At 37.7% G+C, this 22,315-nt stretch overlaps 1 protein-coding gene across 1 annotated transcript; it reads right to left on the bottom strand.

Annotated features, from left to right (window-relative positions):
• Positions 1–5,587: 5,587 nt before the first annotated feature.
• Positions 5,588–7,228, bottom strand: LOC121254093 (60S ribosomal protein L21-1). Its single transcript, XM_041154060.1, has 2 exons — positions 6,914–7,228; positions 5,588–6,025 (listed from the first exon to the last, which is right to left on the bottom strand). Exons 1-2 carry the CDS (start codon positions 7,148–7,150, stop codon positions 5,768–5,770), a joined length of 495 nt encoding a protein of 164 aa, XP_041009994.1. The 5' UTR covers positions 7,151–7,228; the 3' UTR covers positions 5,588–5,767.
• Positions 7,229–22,315: the final 15,087 nt, after the last annotated feature.

Genomic DNA, 22,315 nt, shown 5'->3' with positions numbered 1-22,315 from the left:
CTTTCTTTCACACTTTCTTTATAATTATGTTTTGAATAAATGATGATTTCTTAATGAAAAACTTTACATGGGAGCTTTACACCATATACCTCAATCTAATCAATATGTAATTTATCATTTTTGTCATTTTATCTTAATGCTTAAATATATAGATATTTAAATAGAAGGATAAAAATGAAAAATCATATATTAGTTAGGTGAATGTGTGTGGTGTAAGGTTTCATTATAATATTTATCTTTTTTAATAACGGAGTTGAATCAATATCATTATTTTATAATAATACATTCTATTTTATGTATAATAATAAAAAATTATATAAATCAAATTTAAGTCATAAATATACAAACCAACTTAAAATATGATATAAAAACATATACTTTAATAATACAAAATAATATAAATTAAATTCAAATTATAGGGGGGCTGGGGCTGTGCTTAAAGGAGCAAAGGCAGATGGGGTCCTTGCAAAGCAGCTGGATGTTTGGGCCACTCTTCAATGCATTTCTGCAACTCACATTTACTCCACCTCATCCTTTCTATGACACGTGTGCTCTGAGATTCTTTCTTCTAGGACTCCGCTGGTTTCATTCTGCAAAGATTTCTGACACTTTGTATCCTATCAGTATTTTTAAAAAAATATTTGAATGTATTTAATTTTTATTATATATTTCTTAAAATGCTAACACGCTAATGTTGGTGGGAGTAGCAGTCCCCTCAATTCTCTGTATCAATATATCACTTGTTTTAATATTTATTATAATTATAAAAAATTTAAAATCTCAATATCTTTTAATCACTATGAAACATTATTTAATTGTGTTAAAAGTGTTGAAAAACATACTAACAATTGTATGAATCTCTTCTAAAACTATACATCAAACAAAAAAACTCTCCTATTTTTACAGATGAAATAAAATAAAATAAGTTGAAATTAAAATTAAAAATTAAATAAAATATTATTAGAATATATTTTTTTAATATTATTTTTATTTTAAAATTTAAAAAAGTTAAATTATTTATTTTATTTTCTGTAAAAATTTAAAAAAATTATAATAATTAGATGAAATAAGATTAGATGAGTTGAGAGAAGTTATGAAAACAAACGAGGCAGTATAATATGAAGCAGTTATTTTTTTTTTCAATTCTTGCAAATATAAAGTTATATCCAATAAATCCCTTCTTATTTTTTTTTATTTTTATCTAAAAATTTGAAAGGAAATAAAATAATTTTTGGATAAAATATTATCTATGAGCAGTATAGACTAATAATATCTTAAGATCACGAGCTCCTACTTATTAAAGCATCAATGATCTTGTTAACATGAGATTATAACGGACATTCTTGATAGGCAAACGAAAAATAGAATACAACAGATTTTACGTCAATATATATTACAACACCAGAAATGAAAAGACTGGAAAATTATTATTATTATTATTATTATTATTTATGGGGTGGAGAGATGAACCTGAGAAAAGAAGCAAAAAAGCAGGACAAGAGGGAAGAGTGTGGAGGCTTTCTTTTGCAAGAAGAGTACGTCTCTGTGTTGGGTAATGGTATCCTTAACGCCAGCTTTTGTTACGTAAAAGTGGCTAAAAGTTCTTTAAAGATGGAACACAGGTTCGAAGAATTCAGAAGTGATAAGCACTTTAGGATTAGAACTGACCTGTCAGCTAGCAATGAGCCAATGAGTAGGGAAACATGTTGTTGATGCATTTTTCGGTGGGAAATAAAGAAAGAAAGGAGCCTGCGTTGCGATTGACTGGCCCGCGATAGTGGCTTGAGCGTCCATATGATGTCTTTGAGTTTATCCATAAAAGTAAGTAATCAATTAAATATAAATGAGGAAGACATATTTTACGTGATTAGGTATCCAATGGATGCTTGGGACAAATACAATATGCTTGATGACTTGTACAATCTCTTCTCATGGTCTCTTCTATCTCTCATAACATAGAGATGGAAGATCCTCTTGCTTAGGAAGAAGACATCCCTCTCGAGCCCCCAAGAGGAAGATAGAAGAAGCGCCCAAAGGCCTTGGTGGTGTCTAGTAGGGAAATCTTTTTTTTTTTTCGGGATCTTTTGAGAGTGGTTGATCTCTTGTCTTTTATGGCCGTCATATTTTCTCTTTACGTATCTGACTTGACTTCCTTTATTTTCAATTTATTTAACTCTTATTTTTAACTTTATCTTCTCCATTCTGCCTTTGATGATGGTCACACAATAAGTTGGACTTAGTATATTTTGTACTTAATAGATATATACTAATATCAAAGTCTTTTAATTTGCACGACGATACTGTTGATAAGATAAGTTTAAAATGAAGTGTTTTCTAATCAATGTTTAAAATAAATGATTTATTTTCCTCTCAAAAGTACCTCTGAAATCAGATGCCTCATCCTCTCTTTCAATTGGAGACTTTTCAATTTGATTGGTCCCTCTTCTTCTCTTGGATTTAATTTTTTGCTGAATTCTTCTATGTTAATTTTGATGGAGGGCAAGATATGCCAAATGCCACCCACCTCTGCCTAATAAAGTATTTTTGCCAAACGAAAAACGAGAAATCAGAGATTTCAAAGTCAATTGTGTGCATATTTTTCAAACATCTTAAACTATGCTATTTGAAAGTTCAACGTGAAGTATTTTCTATCTGGAGAAAGAAAATGATATCTTCTGCACCAGTCGGCAATATGCTTCTAGAATTGCATGTTCGCTCTGATTCAGGAAATCCAAACACAACAATAGCCATCTTTTGAAAATATAAGCAGAACAAGTATTCTTATCCTTTGAACTCGAAATACTAACTACAAAACCCTCACAATAGGATTGACAGCCGCATCCCATCACCAACATTCCCCGAAGCGCGTCTCTTTAGTTTCCAGAGTTGAATAAAAAACTTTCTTGGTATCCTGTTTTAGATCCTCAGTGAGTGCACTTCAAGTGGACGATGATATCTCAAAAGGAGTAAAACAGACATGGAGCGGTGAGGGATATGGCCTGTGGAGGAGGACAAGGGCGTTTGGGATGGTGAAGAGCGTAGACAATGGCACTTGTGGTTGGAATTTTGCAATGGACTTTCTTACAAAACCTCGCTTATTTTCATAACTCATCTCAACTCATCTATTCTAATTATTACAACTTTATCAAATTTTCACACGAAATAAAATAAACAATTCAACTTTTTCTAATCTCAAAATAAAAATAATATTAAAAAAATATATTCTAATAATGTTTTATTCAACTTTTAACTTTAATCTCAACTTATCTCATTTCATCTATAAAAATAAACGAGGCCGCAAAATAGAATTAACAGATGAAAAGTAGATTCCCAAATAATGAATATCGCCTCAACTACCATAACCACCAACTGCTTCAAACGAATAGGCAATCCCACCCAATGCTTCTCCATTTGAACATATCATCTCCAACTATGAAATATAAATTTTGGGCAGCACAAGGACCACATAACAAATGTGGCAAAAAACAGATCAAAATCAAGTTAAGAGTTAAAGTTTCTAATACCACAACACACTGATCAGTTACTTTGAACATTAGAAACACACTTAACTCTCTCCACTCTATGGTAATCATCTTAAACCAACGGATTCTTGTATAGTTTTAAGCCATTGGAAACGCAAGAAAACTGGTTCATATACGAGGCCAAGCACTTCAAGAGAAGCAAATATTTATGAGAATTCCTTAGGACCGGTCTGGCTGTTATTAGCCAAATAACAGCCTGCCAATCACATAGTTACTTGTATAACTTCTACCACACTTATCCTAAACCAGCAAACATAAAAAAAGGACAATCTCTCTCTCTTCTAGGTGATTTCAACCCGAAGGAACTCCCCTCACACCCCCCTTCGTCAAATCTCAACCCAAAGGAAATCTAGAACCCCTGAATCTCAACTCCCAAATCTTCTCCCCATGCCCTCACGAAAACTAGAGCCATCCACCAGTCCACCGACGTTGACCCTTTTCCTCAAACCATAATCTGTCAAATGTATTTGATTTTAATAAAATAATTTTTCATTGTTATTGTTGTGAATAATAGAATCGTTGCCCATCTCCATGGAAGCGAGGTCGTAATTGATTTGCCTGAAGGGCACAGCAGACCACATTCTAGAGGTGGGTCCGGTGGTGGTTCCTACAGCGATAGGTCCAACATTGAAGCCAAGGGAGAACTCATCAAGGGTGGCACGACCCGCGGCTGATGAGCACGTAGCTGCCCAGTCTACGAAGGCTCCAGAATCTAAAGGTAACCTCGTGAAGTCGAGCTCCATTGTGGCTCGTGGTGGATCTCCATCGCACAAGTTGGGTAGGGAAATTTCTGGGGTTGGGGGCTTTGGTGGAAGAGGGAAGAAGAACAGATGAGGGGCTCGTGTCTTGGGCGGTGCAAATGAGAAAGAGATTCTCTATGGTCTAGCCTGTTTCGCTTTCAGTATTTTTCCTTACGTGTTTTGAGTTGAATGGAATGTTGTTTTTGTGAAATTAACAGTCGGACCGGTCTGAAGCGCTTCTCAATACTTATTTCTCGACTTTATACCAATGTTTTGAATACCGTACCGGACAGCGTACCGGTCAAGGCACTGGAACGAAATATTTCGGTACCGGTACCGTTTCGGGATAACGTTTCGGGATAACGTTTCGGGATAGTCGATCTATAAATAAATTATATATATAAATATATATAAAAATTATATTCTAAAATAATAGTCTATATATAAATAAATTATATACAAATACATATATATATAAATTATAAATAGTCTAGTCTGAATTGAGGGTTAAAAAATAAGTTTGTAGTTTGAAAAAATGAAAAAAAAAAAAAAAAAAAACACAGGCCGAAATATCGACCGGTACCGACCGAAATATAGGCCGGTACAGGCCGAAATTGAGGCCGGTATGACGGGTACCGACCGGTATTTTAGCCGGTACGGAACAGGTATAGTACCTGTACCGGCCGGACGGTCGAAACGAAAAATTTCAGCCGTACTGACCAATACGGTACGAAATTTAAAACTTTACTTTATACTCCATCTTTTACCTTTCTCCTTGGGGTGAAATCTGATTGTTTCAAACTTTATACTCCATCTTTTACCTTTCTCCTAGGGGTGAAAGCTGATTGTTTCAAACCTGAAAAACCGACGTTTTGGTCTGTACCGGACTAACCAAATTGAAAAAATATATATTTTTAATTTGTAAATATATTTTATATAATAATTATATAATTTTCTTCTAATTATCATTGAATATATAATTTTTTTTAATAAGTTACTTATATAATCCACATTAATAATTTACTTAATTTTAATTTAATAATTTAAATAAATTTTTTTATTAATTTATTTGAAAAAAAAATAATAATAATTAGACTTGACAGTACGGAATTGGTCCAGTTCCTATGAATGTTCGGTCCTATTCGATCCAAAAAAATAATCGGTCCATCACCCGGACTGGACCTACCAATTTACACCTCCTCCTCCTTGGAAAATGGTGCATATCTACTTCAGGAAGAACTATAACACCAGAACAGCTTAACTTATCGAGCTAAAGGTACATTTTGAAAAATATATCTTGAAAACATTCCAACATTCAACCAAAACTTTGATATTTAATAGAGAAACATCCATGTATTTAACACCAAATGAAAACAAACCACGACTCTCTTCTGATGCAGAAATCAAAATATCTTTTCCAAAAGTTAAGAAACTAACAAAGGACAAATTCGGATAAGAAAGCAGCCGAACAACAACAGCAAAGACCTAGTAACCACCCTTAAGATCGTTGACAACATCGTAAGGAATGGGAGTCACTGTCTCCAACGTTGCCCCCTCCACCATGAATCCTGGTTTAGGGCCCTCTGGCTGCCTCTTGGTGCTGATGATCTCACCTTTTGACTTTGCCGCAGCCTTCAACTGATCATTCTTAAGCTTCCTCAGACGGAAATCCTCCGTGCACCTTGAGGGCAACACGTGCTCCACACGAACATGGATCCTCTTCCTGATAATTCTGTTACCCACCTGCATTCACATACACGCATCTCAATCAATTAAGACCCATCCAGATCTAAAATGCCCAGAATTGAGTGTACTTTGGTTATGTAAATGTTGTCACTTTAGTCAATATATATGTTGTCTAGCATGCTACATCTTGGCAAATGGCGACATCCAGATATACCCAAACATGCTTTGAAAACATCTCACACCATTCAGCATCACTACAACAAACAAAAATAGTATTTGAGAAATAACCATACACAAGTATGTGGGTGAAACTAAAGCAAATGGTACATAGATCCTCCCAAGGGAATGCACTTGTTATCAAAGCAAATAACTAATATACCTTACACGCATTATGAAAAAAAAAAAAGGGTCTCAATGGGCCAGGTTGCTTAATCATTACTAGATTTGGGCGACGGAACACATTCAATCACTAATAGAAAATAATTTTATACCAATCACATACCTACTACATGAAAACAAAATTAAGCACAGAAGGAAAGCCACTGAAATTAACAACCAAGGATCCTCAATTCAAGCATTATGGTGCAAACAGAAAATGAAAATAATCTTCCATGTTATTTCCCAGAAAACCACATATACCACAAAACAACCAAATCATTAAGAAAAATCAGCCACACAAGCAAAACCACTGAAATTAACAGCAAAGGATCGTAAATTCAAGCACAGTGGCGCAAACAGAAAATGCATATATCTACTATAACCAACCAAATCTAGAAAATAGACAACACCATTTATCACGCAAGATCACAGAAACCCAAAAATTAAAGAACAAAAGCGAATAGTCGAAAGTCGAACACATATGGAACACGAGAAAAAGTGAAAATAAAACGCAGAAAGAAAAACCCAAACAAGAAAAAAAACATAAAACATAAACTTCTACATCACCTGCTTGTTGATCTCGACGCCGATGGCGCGCTTGGTGACGTTCCAGACTCTGCCGGTGCGGCCATGGTAGAACTTGTGGGGCATACCCTTGTGGACGGCGCCGTTCACTTTGATGTCGACATAGTCGCCGATCTTATAGGTCCTAAGGTAGGTGGTGAGGGGGATGTAACCCTTCTTCCTGAAGGGCCGAGCGAAGAGATCTCGGGTCCGAGAACGAAGACCGTGACCAGCAGGCATTTCCGCTCTCTCGCTCTCGAGGAAGAGGATATGGGTGTCGCAGCTAAAACCCTAAGTAAGAGTGTTTGCGGTTCTTTTTATAGCTGGGGGTGGCTTTTAGGGTTTCAGTGCTTTTGCTGTTCCAGGAATATGTGAGTCGGGCCTCACCCGACATTTTCATGAGTTGGGCTATCTCTCTTTTCTAAAACTAAAAGCCCATGTTTGTGTTTTCATCCCTATCTTCCAAGCACGAGAATTTTATCTTTTAGGAAAAAGATGTAGTTAATACATTCATAAATTATTAAAAATTTCATCATTTGCACCATAAACTATGATAACTGACATTATACCTCTTTCATTAAGATATGTTAATCAAAAGAGTAGTGCTACAGAGTAGCCATTATAGTTGTGCACACATTGCACACACTATGTGATGCTTCTGGGCCTTATGTATTTTTTTTTTTTTTTTTAGGTGCAAAATGTACTAGACGGCTTCTCTCTTCCTCTCTCTCATCAGGGGCTCTCTCTCTCATCATCTTTTTCTCTCTCTCTCCTCAACTCTCTCTCTCATCACGGTTCTCTCTCATCATCTCTCTCTTCTCGATCTCTCTCATTAGATCTCTCTCATCGACTCTATTTCTCATTAGATCAACTCTCTCTCATCTCAGGCTCTCTCTCTCTCTCTCATCGTCTCTCTCTCTCATCTCCGCTCTCTCTCATCTCGAGCTCTCTCACTCATCTCGGTCTCTCTCTCATCGACTCTCTCTCTCATCTCGGGTTCTCTCTCTCATCTCGAGCTCTCTCACTCATCTCGGTCTCTCTCTCATCGTCACTCACTCTCTCTCAAAAGGAAATGAATTCAAAATGTAAAGGGATCCATAGACGCAGTCAGTCACTTAATGAAGCGCACCGTTTCGGACACGTCAGGTGTGCACCAGATGTAGTTGCATAGTGGCTTCTCTCAAGATTTATTCTAGTCAAAATCATATAATATAACTTAATTTTCATTCACTTTAACGAATAAAATTTGATTAAGATACCAAGTATAAGTTCCTTTTTTTTTTTTTTTTTAAAGTTAAACAAACTCCATTAATTCATAACGAGACGTTATAACTTTGACCTAAAACATACAAAATACAAGCCAACTAATGCTTTTAAGGCTCCCCTATACACAAATGTCTTTGTAATTGATATGGTCTAGTCCATTGCTATAACTCTCTACAGACAAACCGTTTGAGAGATAGTACTCTGTCCTAAGACAGATTTAACAAACCCCCACATTATGTCCTAAAACAAAATTAAAAACCCCATACTCTGTCAAAGACGGGATAGGGGACACACTTTATGGACAAAATCCAAGAGACTGTGTTTTTATTCTATTTTAACCTAAAACAAAGTAAATAATAGAAACCGTAAAAGATACATGAAAAAATAGTGAATAACAGCTTGAAAGATCCATATTTTCAACCTTAGTGGAAATAAAAAATACAAACACCGAGACTGTGGTGGCGCATGAGGGACACACGCCACCCTGGAAGTATAACGGAATGTTAGGTTTGAAGAAACCGATGACCCTGGTCTCAAAAAAGCCGTGCGGGGCGGCAATAGAGCTCTCCTTGTGGTGGCATGTGGATGTCATGTGCGCACTTTGGGCAGCTTGAGTGGCTCACGCATCGTTCCATTCGATGCAATTCTTCGTCTGTCTGAAAGATCGGTGCCTTGGGAATCTTACAGTGGGGCGTGTGGTGGTCACTTGGCTCTGGAGAACAACATATCTGCATTTCGCCCTACTGTAAATGATAAAACAAACAAAACTAGAAAAATAAAAAGAAAAATTAGAGAGAAGAGGGAGGAAGGGAGGAGGGAGGGAGGAGCCAAAGCTCCAACCCCCTCCTCTGGTCTGAGTTTTTTTAGGGGGCGACTATGTAGATTGTAGAGAGAAAAGGGAGAGAGCTTTAGGATTTTTTCTTCACCAAGTATAAGTTCTTAATAGATTGAGAGTGGGTGTAATATATTTATTTTAATAATAAGTAAATAAGATGATATATTTTTAGCAATTTTATTAAAAGTTCTAAAATAGGGTCTCTCTCATGATTAAAATTATGTTAGTTTTTATTGTGAATGGCTGTGTTTATGGATCTTAGCACTAGCCTTGCTATCTTGCCCTTCCATGTAGGCGAAGACATTCCTCAAGGACTATTTGGTATAGAAAAATTTTTGTTCATAAAGATATTTCAAGAAAATAAAATCATAAATTCTTGTCTTGTTATGGTACATTATATTACAATTTGTTTAGAAGTATAAATTATATCAGACGTACCATATATAATCACATCAATTTATGAACTTTATTTTTATGTTTTTATGAACCTAACATTTCTCTTTGATTTTTACCTTTGCTTGGCCTTTGCATCCCAATTACCCAACACTTTTGATTTAAAATGGTGGAGTGCTAATGTTCGGGACGTATTCCCCATGCTATTCACCAACACACTCTACATGCAATAGAGAAAACTGGTGGCCCAGCGTGTCTGAAGCACATCTAATGCCTAAGTTAATGATACGTAGAAGGGGATATCACAAAAGAAATATCAAATTCTCTAAATTGTTACCTTCTTATCACATATAAAAGTCCAGAAAATTGTTGATAAGTACCAATTATAAGCTCGATCCTCTCATTGTTCTTATCGACTTAACATGATAATCATCCGAAGAGGGTGTGCTTATCCTAACTTACCAACCTTATCATTTTATCTGGCTTGCACGGCGGTTACCTTGTGTGTTTGTATTGGTCTCTAAGACTTGGGCAACTAATCCATTCTTGCTTTGGACTCATATCCAATGGGCTTCCTGACCGGGCCCATTCTGTTCAGGACTATGAGGATCCCTCCAGTTACCTTGCTAATTCTTCTCACATGGGAGTGAGAGGAATTTAATGATCTGTTAGTGCTACTCCGCTTGTCAGTTTCCATTCCCACATCTTTGGCAATGACGTCGTTGTCAGTTTGCTCTGCTCTCCCCTTAGGCGTGTAGCTGTCCACATTGCATCGTACGAACGTGGTGGTTATTAAATGGGCAAAAGGATTAATGCTCGCCTTGGGAGGGAATGCAACAAATACCCCACTTGACTATTCAATTACTTAGGACTTTGGAGACTTCAACGGCTACATGCTTTTGCAACACGCATCCCAGACTTTGGGAGTGATATAACTGCTCTGTCCCCCCTTTTCCATTACATCACTAAATCGGATAATGATGCCATTGTCAGCCTTTATTTTTTCCACTCACACACATAACCGTCGCTCCATTTCCTATTTATAACATTTATTAACTCATCATTTCTTTTCTTCCCTCTTTCTTTTACACTCTCGTGCTTCTCTCTTCTTCTTTTCCCTTGACTCCCAAACTTCTCTTCATCCCTATTGTAAGATTCTAGCTTTCTTTGCTTTATAATGATCCAACAGAGTTCACGACACCCCCTCATCTGCCCTAAAATCATTTATTAAAATGGATGTTCCTTATTTTAAGGGTGTTGACTGGCACTCCATTCTCACCTCTAGGGACCTTACTAAGTTGAGGAACTCTTATGTAATTTTAGATTTTGTGATTCTTGAACTTTCTCATTGGGGTGCCGTCGACGAGAAAGGTTTCGTTGAGAAGGTGGCCATGCCAGCCTGCACTTTTGTTCATAGCTTAAGACTTCCCTTTTGTCTCCCAATACGCGACGTTCTTGATTTCATGAAGTTGGCACCTGTCCAACTTCATTGTCATGCTTGTAGAGTTCTCTTGTGCAGTTGTATTGTGTGGCGGATGATTTTGGAACCTGCCAAGGAAGAATACCCAGATAGGATTGTTCGAGAGTTCCTTATGGTTTACTCGATTAGGGGCTCGGTGCGCAACATTTGTAGCTTCTGTACGCGTTCTGGATGCATGACGTGATTTAAAACTTGTCATTCTAATGCTAAACAATGACAGATGAAGTTTTTGTTTATTTTTGGTCAATGTTGGCAATTTCCTACTTGTGAAGCATTGAAGGGAAAATTTCTTGTTAATGCCAATTGGCATAGAGTTCCTGACGATAAAGTAGTAATGACAATCGCTGTGACACCCCCAATCTCCGATTGGGATGGAACGAAGACTTAGAGTATCGGGACATGCAACACAAAGTTACATACCTCCGTACATGACAGTTAATATGCAATGCATCCTAGTATGCAACTAGTAATATGCAATAATCACAGCAGAATTAAAAGGTGAAAGTATAACTTATGCCAAAATAACTAAAAACATCTCAATTCATTAGTGATCATCAAGTTCAAAGTACCAAATGTAGCATAATCTTAGTACACCTAAGGGTCAAAGTCAAATCATCCACTTAATGCGTTCTAAAGCATGAAGGACTTGGACTATAAACATCAGGATTAAATCCAATCTCCTCTCAAGATCTGGCTCCTCCTCAATTAGTCGGATCTAGCACTCCATCTAGCTCGTCCTTCTCGAGACCTAACACAAATTCTACCATTCCGAGTGGAATGATAATGGTTGCACAAGGGTTGAGACTTACTTGAAATCTCAGTAAATTAAATAACCAACGTGCACAAAGATAAATTAAGTATGGAGAATAATAAATATGCAATGCATAATATGCATGAAAATTAATACGAATGTCTCCCGTCTAGATTCCTTAACATTTTTAGAAAAAAAAAAAGGAGACACATTTTTCTTTTAATGAACATTTTCACTTCCATTTTTGAAAACATAACTTCATCATAAACTTTCATCATTATTAAAAATTTATATAACATCATAACATGTGGTAACGTCACAGTTCTCCATATGCACTGTGAGTACTTGCCAGTGATCGTAGTATAACTCATGTTGAGATTATGTTGTCTATAGACTCGTTCTCAATGTATTGATAAATATAACATAATATCATAGCAATATAACGTGTATACCCACCAGTATTAGGTATCATAACATATTGACTTTGCTCCAGCGTTCTTTACAAAGAACTCATTTGAAACCAGTTGACTGTTCTTTGTCAATCCAGGGATTACCACTTTATTCTTAAATAATTAAGGGTGGACATATGAGTTTCACTGGGATAATTCTCCATCCCTAACTTTTGGAGTCATGAAAAAAATTATTTTCATGCTATACTTGAAAAATGTTTTTCATAATATGTGCATATGTGATAAACTTTCATGCAAAAATGACATTTATAGATGCAATATGCAAAAATGGTGAAAAATATCATATGTCATGTAAGTATACACTCAATGTATCATATAACATGATATTTTATTTTCAAAATGATAATTGAAATATGAATGAAACATTTATCAATAATTCTTAAACAATCTATCAAGGTGTAAGTTAGAGGCCAATTTACAAACTTCTTGAGCAATCGAAAAAATACCGTAGCTGTTGAAATCAAGTGCATATTAAGTTAGGATTAATACTTCTATGGATGAGGTTTATAAACAAAGGTTTCAAAAAATGGGTATTTACAAAAATACCCTTAGACTTTCAAAAATTGCCATTAAGGTCCTAATTTTTTCACTAATTGCATACAAACTCCAAATTTAATCAAACTTCATGGACTTTATATTTTTGACATTATAAAACCATCTTTACCCTTGAAGATTTTAAAATCAAAGTGGAACTTGCCCAAATAGTCTCAACTCGTGGCATGCACTCTAGTTGATGTTTAAGTGTGTTTTTAACTATTGATCTATATGAATGCATGCATATGAATTTTTTTTTAATCACAAATGATCACTAACATCTTTAATGACATAATGAAGGCTAATTCTTGGATAATCAAGTTCATTCCAACACTTAATCATGTTTAAGATATCCTTAATCTCCAATTTATTTAAAACCAATTCATATTTGATGATCAAAACAAAATAGATCTAAAACTTATCATGACATACTTTTAATCACAAATCAAACTTCCCATAATCATTCTAAGACAATAACAAATCATATTAAATCATGCTTAAGATATGTCATAGCTAAATTTCTACTTAAAATCATTTAATCATTCAAACCACCCTTTAATGACCCGGTTTTGAACTAAGCATGATAACCTTCTCAAAACTCAACCAAATTTCGTACTAACACTTGAAAAAAAAAGACTGTCATGCTAACTAAGATAAAGAGCAAGAAAGCTTACAAGTTTCATGGCCTTCCAAGCACTCAATACAACCTTGCTCTAGAACATTCAAGAAGTTACCAAAACTCGCTAGGTTTCACTCTTTTGATCTCTAAGGGGGAAAAGTGTTCTCAAGACTCAAGAGGGAGCTTGGAGCTGAGGTGTGGAGGAAATGAGGAAGTGAGTGAGGTATTTATAGGGTTCAAGAGGGGAGGAGACATTGGCTTGGATGCTTGGTGATTGGGTGAAGTGGGCGGTACACCAGTCTGGAAATTTTCCAGCTTACTTTCCATAGCTTATGTCACATTGTGCAAGGGGAATAGTGGCCTGAAACTACCATGATTTCCTTTTCACTGTAGCTACAATGGTCCTGTAGAGCTGTCTAGGTCGTGGGGAATGATTTAAATGACGACAAGTCAGTCAAACCATCCTTGCAAACTAGTGGGTTCAGGTGGTTTTTGCTTTGCAGTTTTTGAGTTCGGTTTTGGATGGTTTTTGGATGGAAAAAACTGGGTCAAAATTCTCGTGATGGTCATGGGACCTCTTGAGGATTGGGTGGTGATGGAGGTGGCATGGCGTGGTGGCTCAACCAAGGCAAATGGTTGGTTAAATTCCAACCCAACCGGTTCCCACTCAAACTAGACTAAGGTACAATCGGTTTGGCTTCTTGGTTTGGTTTGTGGAACCATTTTCATCTAAGGCTAATTCTGGGTCTCATGAGGTTTCTAAGGACCATATTACCCTTGAATTTAAGCCACAAAATATTGCGCCTAAGGGCAAAACAGTCCAAGTACTCAAAGGTGATACACAATAGCCAATTGATGCAAATTTGGGGGTTTGTTATGTCATTTTCTTTAATGACATGTGGGGAGGTTTAGCTAGGGTATTAGTAAGGTCTAAGTACGATGAAATGAAATCATCAATCATGAAAAATTTGAATTAGAAGGTTAAGAAAAGATTAAACGAAATTAAGCTTCAAAGCATGATTTAAAGTTCATTAACCTCAAGTATGAAGGTTAATGATCATAGCCAACTTTCAAAACTTAATTTAGGTACTTAGGATATGATTTGGGATTAAGGAAATCAATGGTATGGTATATTGCGTTTTTAAGTTGAATAGTGAAATAAACCCAACCATGACTTTGGGCCTGTGGGCTTAAAAGAGCCAAGTGTGTGGGTTCATGGCTTATGGGCTCTTGGGCTTGAATAAGAGGGGCCTCATTTCCAGATTTTTAAGGTTGAAAAGAAACCTCAAGATTCGCTAAGATGGCTTGAAAATGTTTGACTTGGCCTAATTGGACCATGGGTCCATTCTACACCAAGTTTGGCCTAAAGGCCTCATGTATTCCTTAAGTTTGGGCTAAGGCTAGCTACCAAGTCTTGAATTTCCTATGAGCTTGGTTTCAAGGCTTCTTGGGATAGATCCATGAATGTTCTAAGGTCTTAAAAGCCTCTAATGGGCTTGCTTATCTAATCCTTAACTTAATGGTACTACGTGTTAAGATTAAGGCTAACCTCACTATCAACCTTAATGTAAGTAATAACCCAAAATTAAAAGCCCCTAATCTAGAGTGCTTAAGTGTTAATCTAATGGTTAATTAAGTGGGGTGTTATAATCGCTTTGTCGGAGCGGGAACAAGCTCGCATTGATATGGTCCTCGCTTGGGTTCAAGAGAATGAGAACATCATTTGGACCAAGGCCCTCTTAACTCCTGCCAATATTGATTATTTTTTTTATTATGCTAGATCATGTCGGTGTAAGTGGTCGCTTGTTTCTGAGGAAGGTGGTAACACTTCCCAAGAAGAGGCCTGCTCCTACTCCGCCTATGAAAGTGAGTAAACATTCTCGCTCGGCACGCGCTGTTAGTCAAGAAGAGGAAGATCCCCTTTCCCATGGGGGCGTTGAGAAGCCCGAGCTGCCCTTGGCCCAAAGTGGCGCTAGAACAGACACAAAGCTTTTATACGTGTTGACGATCATTCCTCATCAACCCTGCCTTCCATGATCTCCCACTCGCCGACACATGGGGCCTCCCCTGGCCCCTTGATGACTTGATGGGCCAAGCGCTTACTGACTTGGCCACCACCTTTGATTTTGACCTCCATTCTCAGGAATTTGGCTAAGCTCACTCACTTTCTTTTGAGCTTCCCATAATCTCTCTAGCCAACTTGGCGCAAGGCTGTGGAGAGAGGGACACAGATATCTGCGTTGTCTTCTCTTTGGATCTCTATGCTTCAATGCCTTCAGGAGTTACCTTGCCAGTGGTCGGCGAGGATCAGGATCAGGATCAGGAGGAGGAGCAACTGGTCGCCCCCAACCTCCAAAAGGATCAAGGAGTGAGGGAAGCTACTCCGAGCTCTCTTCCAACTACTATCTCTGGGGTGAGACCTTACCCACTAATTTGGAAGTGAGCAGCGAATGGGTTTCCATCCCCTCATTTTTTACTCATCCTTTGGGAGTGACGGGGTATTCCCCCTCTCAGGAGGGCATTTCCGCCAAGGGAGATGGGGGTGAGGAGGGGCTTGCTATCCTTGACTCTATCATGGTGGAACCTGTTCGCCCTACTGAGGAACTTGGTTGTGCTCCTGGGGGTGGGACCTCTTCTAGTTTCTTCATACCAGTCTTTCATTCTCTTGGGTCCTAGCACGACTCAACTCTAGGGTTTCCATGGGAGAGGCGCCCAGGTCCCTCCCAACCCCCTAGGTGAGTGTTTGTCAGAGACATGGTTGGTCAGCTAAGGGGCTTCTTTTGTTCGATATGACTTACTGTTTTCTCTCTTTTCTTTCCGTCTTGCAGTTTCTTTACTCTATTTTTTTAGTGTTGTGTTGGAATGTCTAATTTTTGTATGGTGTGGACAACTTAACTGTCTGGATTGTTGCAGAACGGGATGATTTGGAAGAAGAAGTTCATTCGAGGCGCATGTTTGCCATTTGGGTGAAGAGAGAGTTCGAGAACTGGAAGTTTGAAAAAGTCGAGTTGGAACTAGAAGTTTGAAAAAGTCGAGTTGGAAATCCTCCTCGAGCAGTCGGATGGTTATGCCTAGCCATTGGAGGGTGATCTGGACATTCGTCGTAAAGAGTCGTCCAACCTTCGAGGTGAGCTCATGCAGGCGAGGGAGGCCTGCACCAAGGATAGCTTTGAGTTAACATTGTTGAAGGAAGAACGGGATTCCGCTCAGACACTACTGTCTAGTCTTAGGAAGGAACTAGACTCTTCCTAGAGGGAGCTGGCCAGTGCTAATTGGCGTTGTGTCGAACTTACTGAGGCTATGGTGTCTAATGAAAAAGCTTAGTGGCAAGTTGATCTCGAGCTCTTTGAAATCAAGGGGTCTTTGAAAGAGCTTTCCCAAAGGCATGCAGAAGAAGCTGGGTGACTCCTTGTTGCACCTTGACACTAAGGTCAACCCTAGGACTGACGAGTGTTGGAGTTGAAATTAGAGCTGGCCTCCTTGAAGGAAGAACTTGCTCGACTATCCCTTCAACTCACGGCAGCCAGGTCTTTCTGTACCTGTGCCTTTGGCTATGGCTATGGGGCTGGTCTGGCGCAACTTAGGTCTTTTTAGTTGATGAATCCCTGGACCGGTTGAACCTTGAGGCATTTAAGCCTAATCAAGTCTCTTGGCAGTTCATTGATGCGTTGGAGCGTGATACCATGCTCGACGCGTTCCTAACTACCACATCAACTCCCTCAGCTTTTGTTACTCCACCCTTAGAATCCCTTATAATTTTGTATTGTGTATATCCTCTCATCAGACAATGTATGGACATTGTATTCATTGTATTTGTTCTTACCTTTGTTTGGGTACTTGATGTTTGCTTTGCATTTTTAGCAGGTCTTTAAGTCACCCATTTTGCTTGTTGCGAGTTCTTGGGTTCCATTTTGATAGTTGAGGGTCGTGTGGTCTTTTGACCTATTCGCCCATTTTATCATCGCGAGTCTTTGGACTCAACTTTGCTGGTTTGGGGGTCACGGGGTCCTTGACCTACTTGCCCGTTTCATTATTTCAAGTCTTTGGACTCGAATTTGGTGGTTTGGGGGTCATGGGGTCCTTCCCTGCGCACTCGTTTCATCACCGCAAGTTTTCAGACTCAACTTTGGTGGTTTAGGAGTCACGAAATTCTTGATCTGTGCTCTCATTTCATCACCGCGAGTCTTTGGACCCGACTTTGGTGGTTTGAGGGTCATAGGGTCCTTAACCAGAGCGCTCGTTTCTAGTTTCAGATACAAGAGTAAGGAGAGAATTTATTGCCTTTATTCATTATTCCTTATTGCAAAAACATACAAGATCAAGGGCAATATTTCTTTAAATGCTCAGCATTTCAGGGACGTTGCATCTCCTTCCCTTGACTATCCTTTAGGCGATATGAGCTGGGTTGATGACTGGCGACTACAACGTATGGTCTCTCCTATCGGGGGCCAGGCTTTCCACCCTCATGTTTGATTACCCATATCTCCTTTAGCACTAGATTTGTGAAATTGATTTTACTGGTTGTTTAAGTATGCTATTTTGGTGATTTGTTAGTTAGCTTCTAACTTACTGTTAGATTACTGTGTATGTATATTGGTAAGGGAACAAGTAGTTATGTTCTTATGTCATCATATGTGCTATGCTATGCCATGTCACTACATGTATGTTTGTTACACTTTACATTCTATCACGCAATGTTTATCTGTTACATCTTATATTCTGTCATGAAATGTTTATCTGTTACACATTATGCCATGTTACAAAATGTTCATCTATTACATATTATTCCATGTCATGAAATGTCATCTGTCACACGTTATGTCATGTCATGAAATGTTATCTATTTCATGTTATGCTATGTCATTCATCTCACGTACATGACACGTTACGTTACGTTATATCATTTCATCTGTTAGTTCATTTCACGTTACGTCATGTCTCGAGTTTAGAGTATGTCTCCAAAACAGTATCTTCTAAGTCTAATCATGTTACTTCCATATACAGTCAAGTTATTGTTCAAGTCATTATTATTCAAGTATTATTATAGTAATCCTATGAGACAAAATTACCATTATGGTAACCCCATGAGGTAAGAGTATCATTATGGTAACCCTATGAGTCAAGAATACCGTGGAAATTTCATAAAATAAGGACATCGTGGTAACCCCATGAGACAAGAATATAGTTCAAGTTCATGTTATTTCACATTCAAGTTCAAGTTCAATTTCAGTTTAAACTCATGTTATTTCACTTCCAAGTTCATGTTCAGTTTCAGCTCAAGCTCATGTTATTTTACGTTCAAGTTCATGCTCAGTTTCAATTCAAGTTCATGTTCAATTTCAAGTTCACTTCACTCCATGTTCAAGTTCTTCTCATGTTGGTTCAAATCATGTTAGCACATGTCATGTTATTTGTCAAGTCACGCCAAGCTTATTGATGATTATGTTATGTCGGTTCAAGTCATGCATGTATCTTTAAACTGTCAGTTAAGTTCTTTGTTAACTTGCTGAGATTTGTACTCAAATCTCACCATTGTAGTCTCAACTACCTTTCCTCCTGGAATGGTAGATCATGTGCCAGGATTAAGAGATGTGGCAGAAGATCAACTAGAAAACGACGACATGACACAGAGCTCATAGCTTTGATACTCAATTTCATCGATAGTATTACGACATCCTTGACTGAGTTGCGTAAGCTACTTGATGGATTAGCCTAGTAGCTACCTTAGTTTTGCATGTACTTAGGGAGCTCTGTCTTCAGTACTCTTATAGTTGTACACCTTTTGAACTTACGTTGTAACCTAAACGTCTATTATCTTCAATTTATGAAATATGTTTTAATTGTTTGGGATATAGCATTTTGGTACTTTATGTATTGCTCAAAGAAAAAAAAGGTTATTCGCAATGAATATTGCATATTATTTAGATGCATGTTAGGTGCATTGCATCTTTAATTGTCATGAATGGATGTAGGTAACCTTGTGTTGCATGTCTTGAAACTTCAGAGTCCATCTATCCCAAGCGAAAATCTAGGGACGTTACACTCCCAAAATATAATGTCTGCTAAGCTTCCGTTATCGACTAGAATTCGCCTGGTAGTATAGTTGGTGACCAAGAGGGTTACTACCAGTGTGTCGTAAAACTGGTACAAGACCCCATCACAGTCTTCTTCCCCAAAGGAGATGGTCGTTGTATTACCACGCCATGGGTACTTGGGCAGTTTATCTGCCATGTAAACTTCTTCATATCTTGCCCTGTGGGCATGAACTCTCCTACTAGAAAGTTGATGCGCCACCTTCCGGAAATCTATCGGCTATATTACGAATTTCTCCTAAATGCGCATCAGTACAACCAGTGTTTTGGCAAGGGGCATCGCGATCGTTTTCTCTTGTTGACCGCCACCTTTTTGGACAAGTGCTTCGACAAGAATTTTGTTCTTGCTTCAGCTTTACACGTTCAGCTAGCATCCATTTAAGCTCTCCACTACTTGCCAACTCAGATACCCTCTTTTTCATTGTAGTACAATCTTCCATCCAGTGGGTGTCTGACTGATGGTACATGCAAAAGCATTGCCCTCTCCTTGCTAGATGCCAATCATTGTTCCTTTCCCAAAGACCCCTCTTTTCTTGTACATTCAAGTTATTATGAATGAGTTGGGGTCCTTATTCAAGCTGGGACGCTTGTCTTTCATGCCTTCTTTCTTGTTGGCCTGAGCTGAATTCCTGCCTGCTGGAATTCTTGTACATTTAAGGGCTTGTAGGATGTCTTTCGCATTGACAAAGTCGTTAGCTCTGTCCTTAAACTCCCTCAAGGTTGAAGGAGTTTTCCTCATCAACTTGACTATGAATTGGTCGTCGGTTGTTAACCTCTCCTTATTGAACCGAGTTAGGTATGCCTTTAAACTTTCTTCCTCTCATTATTTAATGGTTAGGAGATATGCAGCAGGTTGTCGGTGCCTATTGCTTGCCATGAACTGTGTCAGGAACTGCTTGATCAATTCTTCAAAGTTGTTGATTGACCCAAGCCACAGTGTTCCAAACCAGCCTCTCGCCACGCCCTTCAATGTTAGTAGGAAGGCTCAACAGACTATTTCGCCTAGAAGACTGTGTAGAATCATGTGCGCTTTGGAATTCTCTAAGTGATCGACTGCGTCATGGGACTTGTTGTACATCTTTATCTGCAGGACTTTAAATTTTGGCGGGAGTGGTGCAGCCATCACCTCCGCACTGTAGGGCAAGTCCATGCGATTTAGCAGCTACTCGATTGAGGATGATCCCCCCATCCTTTGGCCATCTCCTCATATTTATCGACAAGACCACATAACTCGTTGTGTAGTTTTTTTTTCCTAAATCTTCAGCGTTGGTCCCTCCGGCACTTTTTGCTTCTCCTTCTAGCTGCTCATTATGGCTCAATAATGTGGCCTTGCTGAGGTCGGTGTTGCGACGCTTCAACTCTTTATTCTCCCTCCACAGGTCATCCATTGTTTCCATAACCTTCTTTAATTTCTCTGTAATTTTTGCAAGTTGTGCATCCATGTCTACAAGTGTTTTGTCTTGATCGTGAGTTGCTTGAGAGTGTGGTGGCTGGCATGTGTAAATCACGTTGGAGTTTGATGGAAACTAAATTTGTAAATTCAAGATCTTACAAACAGCGCCACTGTTTGGGATGTGTTCCCCACGCTATTTACCAAGGCACTCTACCTGCAACAGAGAAAGTTGGCGGCCTAGAGTGCCTGTAGCACTTTCAATGCCTAAGTTAATGATACATAGAAGGGAATATCACAAAAGCTCTGAATATCAAGTTCCCTGAATTGTTACCTTCTTATCACATATATAGGTCTAAGAAATTAAGTACCAGTTATAAGCTTGATCCTCTATTTGTTCTTATTGGCTTAACATGATAATCATCCGAAAAGGGTGGGCTTATCCCAACTTACTAGTCTTATTTTATCTAGTCTGCACGACTGTTACCTTATGGGATCGTATTGGTCTCTAAGACTTGGGTGACTAATCCATTCTTGGTCTGGGCTCATATCCAATGGGCTTCTTGACCGGCCCATTCCTTTCAAGGCAATGAGTGTCCCTTCAACCAACTTTTAGTCTTTTACCACTTCATTTATACTAATATTCAAATAAGTCTTTCCAATTAGGTTCAGTTTAGATACTAAAAGTATATCAGATGATCTATGAATAATATTGAAATAATTTGTAAATAATAGTGAATAGTAGTAAAATAATCTGAGAATATCTGCAAACAATTATGTTCCCAAATAGGCCCTTAGTCTTCCATTTCGTAGTAAGACACGTGGCATAATTTCCTCTAAAAACAAAGTATTTTAAGGGTTTTTTTTTACAATTTAGAAAAAATGTCTATTTAAACTATTTTAGGAGTGTCGAAATTCATTATTTTTCTTTCCTATACATGAATAAGAATTTGATTCAATAATTGATCGTTGGAGTTCGTTCTTAGGAGTATTTTATCTGAAATTAGATTTATTTTGAAAATGATTATTAGAGTTCTTTATCAATTGAAATTGAAGGAGATCTTTTGGTTTCCATACGTTTCTTAACAATATTGCCATCTTCATTTAGACTTATCCATGCCTATTGCTTGTTTGATAATATTTCCATATTTTCTAAGGCTCATTTCAATTTTTAATGCTAAATACAATTTTAAGATATGTAAATCTGGTAAATTTCTTTTTAAAAAGTGAAATCCATCATGGAAAAGTTGATTTTTTTATATGGATTATGGATCACAGATCTCCCCTATTTTTTTTTTAAAGAAACTACTCAACTGTACACTTTAAAACTATATAAAGCATTTTCTTTTCTTTATTATCTCTAAGTTTATGCAAAGTTCACACCTACACATTCCATTGGCTAGACATGAACGAATCCCGGTTGGGATTAAAAAAGGCCTCCAACTCATCTTAACTCATTTGATCTAATCATTACAATTTTCTCAAAACTTCACACAAAATATAATAAACAATTTAACTTTTTCAAATCTCAAAACAATAATAATATTCTAACAATATTTTATTCAACTTTCAACT

The sequence above is a fragment of the Juglans microcarpa x Juglans regia genome, chromosome 1D (assembly GCF_004785595.1).
Source record: "Juglans microcarpa x Juglans regia isolate MS1-56 chromosome 1D, Jm3101_v1.0, whole genome shotgun sequence".
Taxonomy (NCBI): Eukaryota; Viridiplantae; Streptophyta; class Magnoliopsida; order Fagales; family Juglandaceae; genus Juglans; species Juglans microcarpa x Juglans regia.
The sequence above is the reverse complement of the archived record's forward strand: the minus strand, read 5'-3'. Positions and strand labels throughout refer to the sequence as shown.

What these genes read in the sequence shown, in the direction of transcription:
- LOC121254093 (XM_041154060.1), bottom strand. Translation starts at nt 7,150, where the DNA reads ATGCCTGCTGGTCACGGTCTTCGTTCTCGGACCCGAGATCTCTTCGCT. An exon ending in GCGTCGAGATCAACAAGCAG is followed by an intron (nt 6,026 to 6,913) that starts GTGATGTAGAAG and finishes ATGTGAATGCAG; the next exon opens with GTGGGTAACAGAATTATCAG.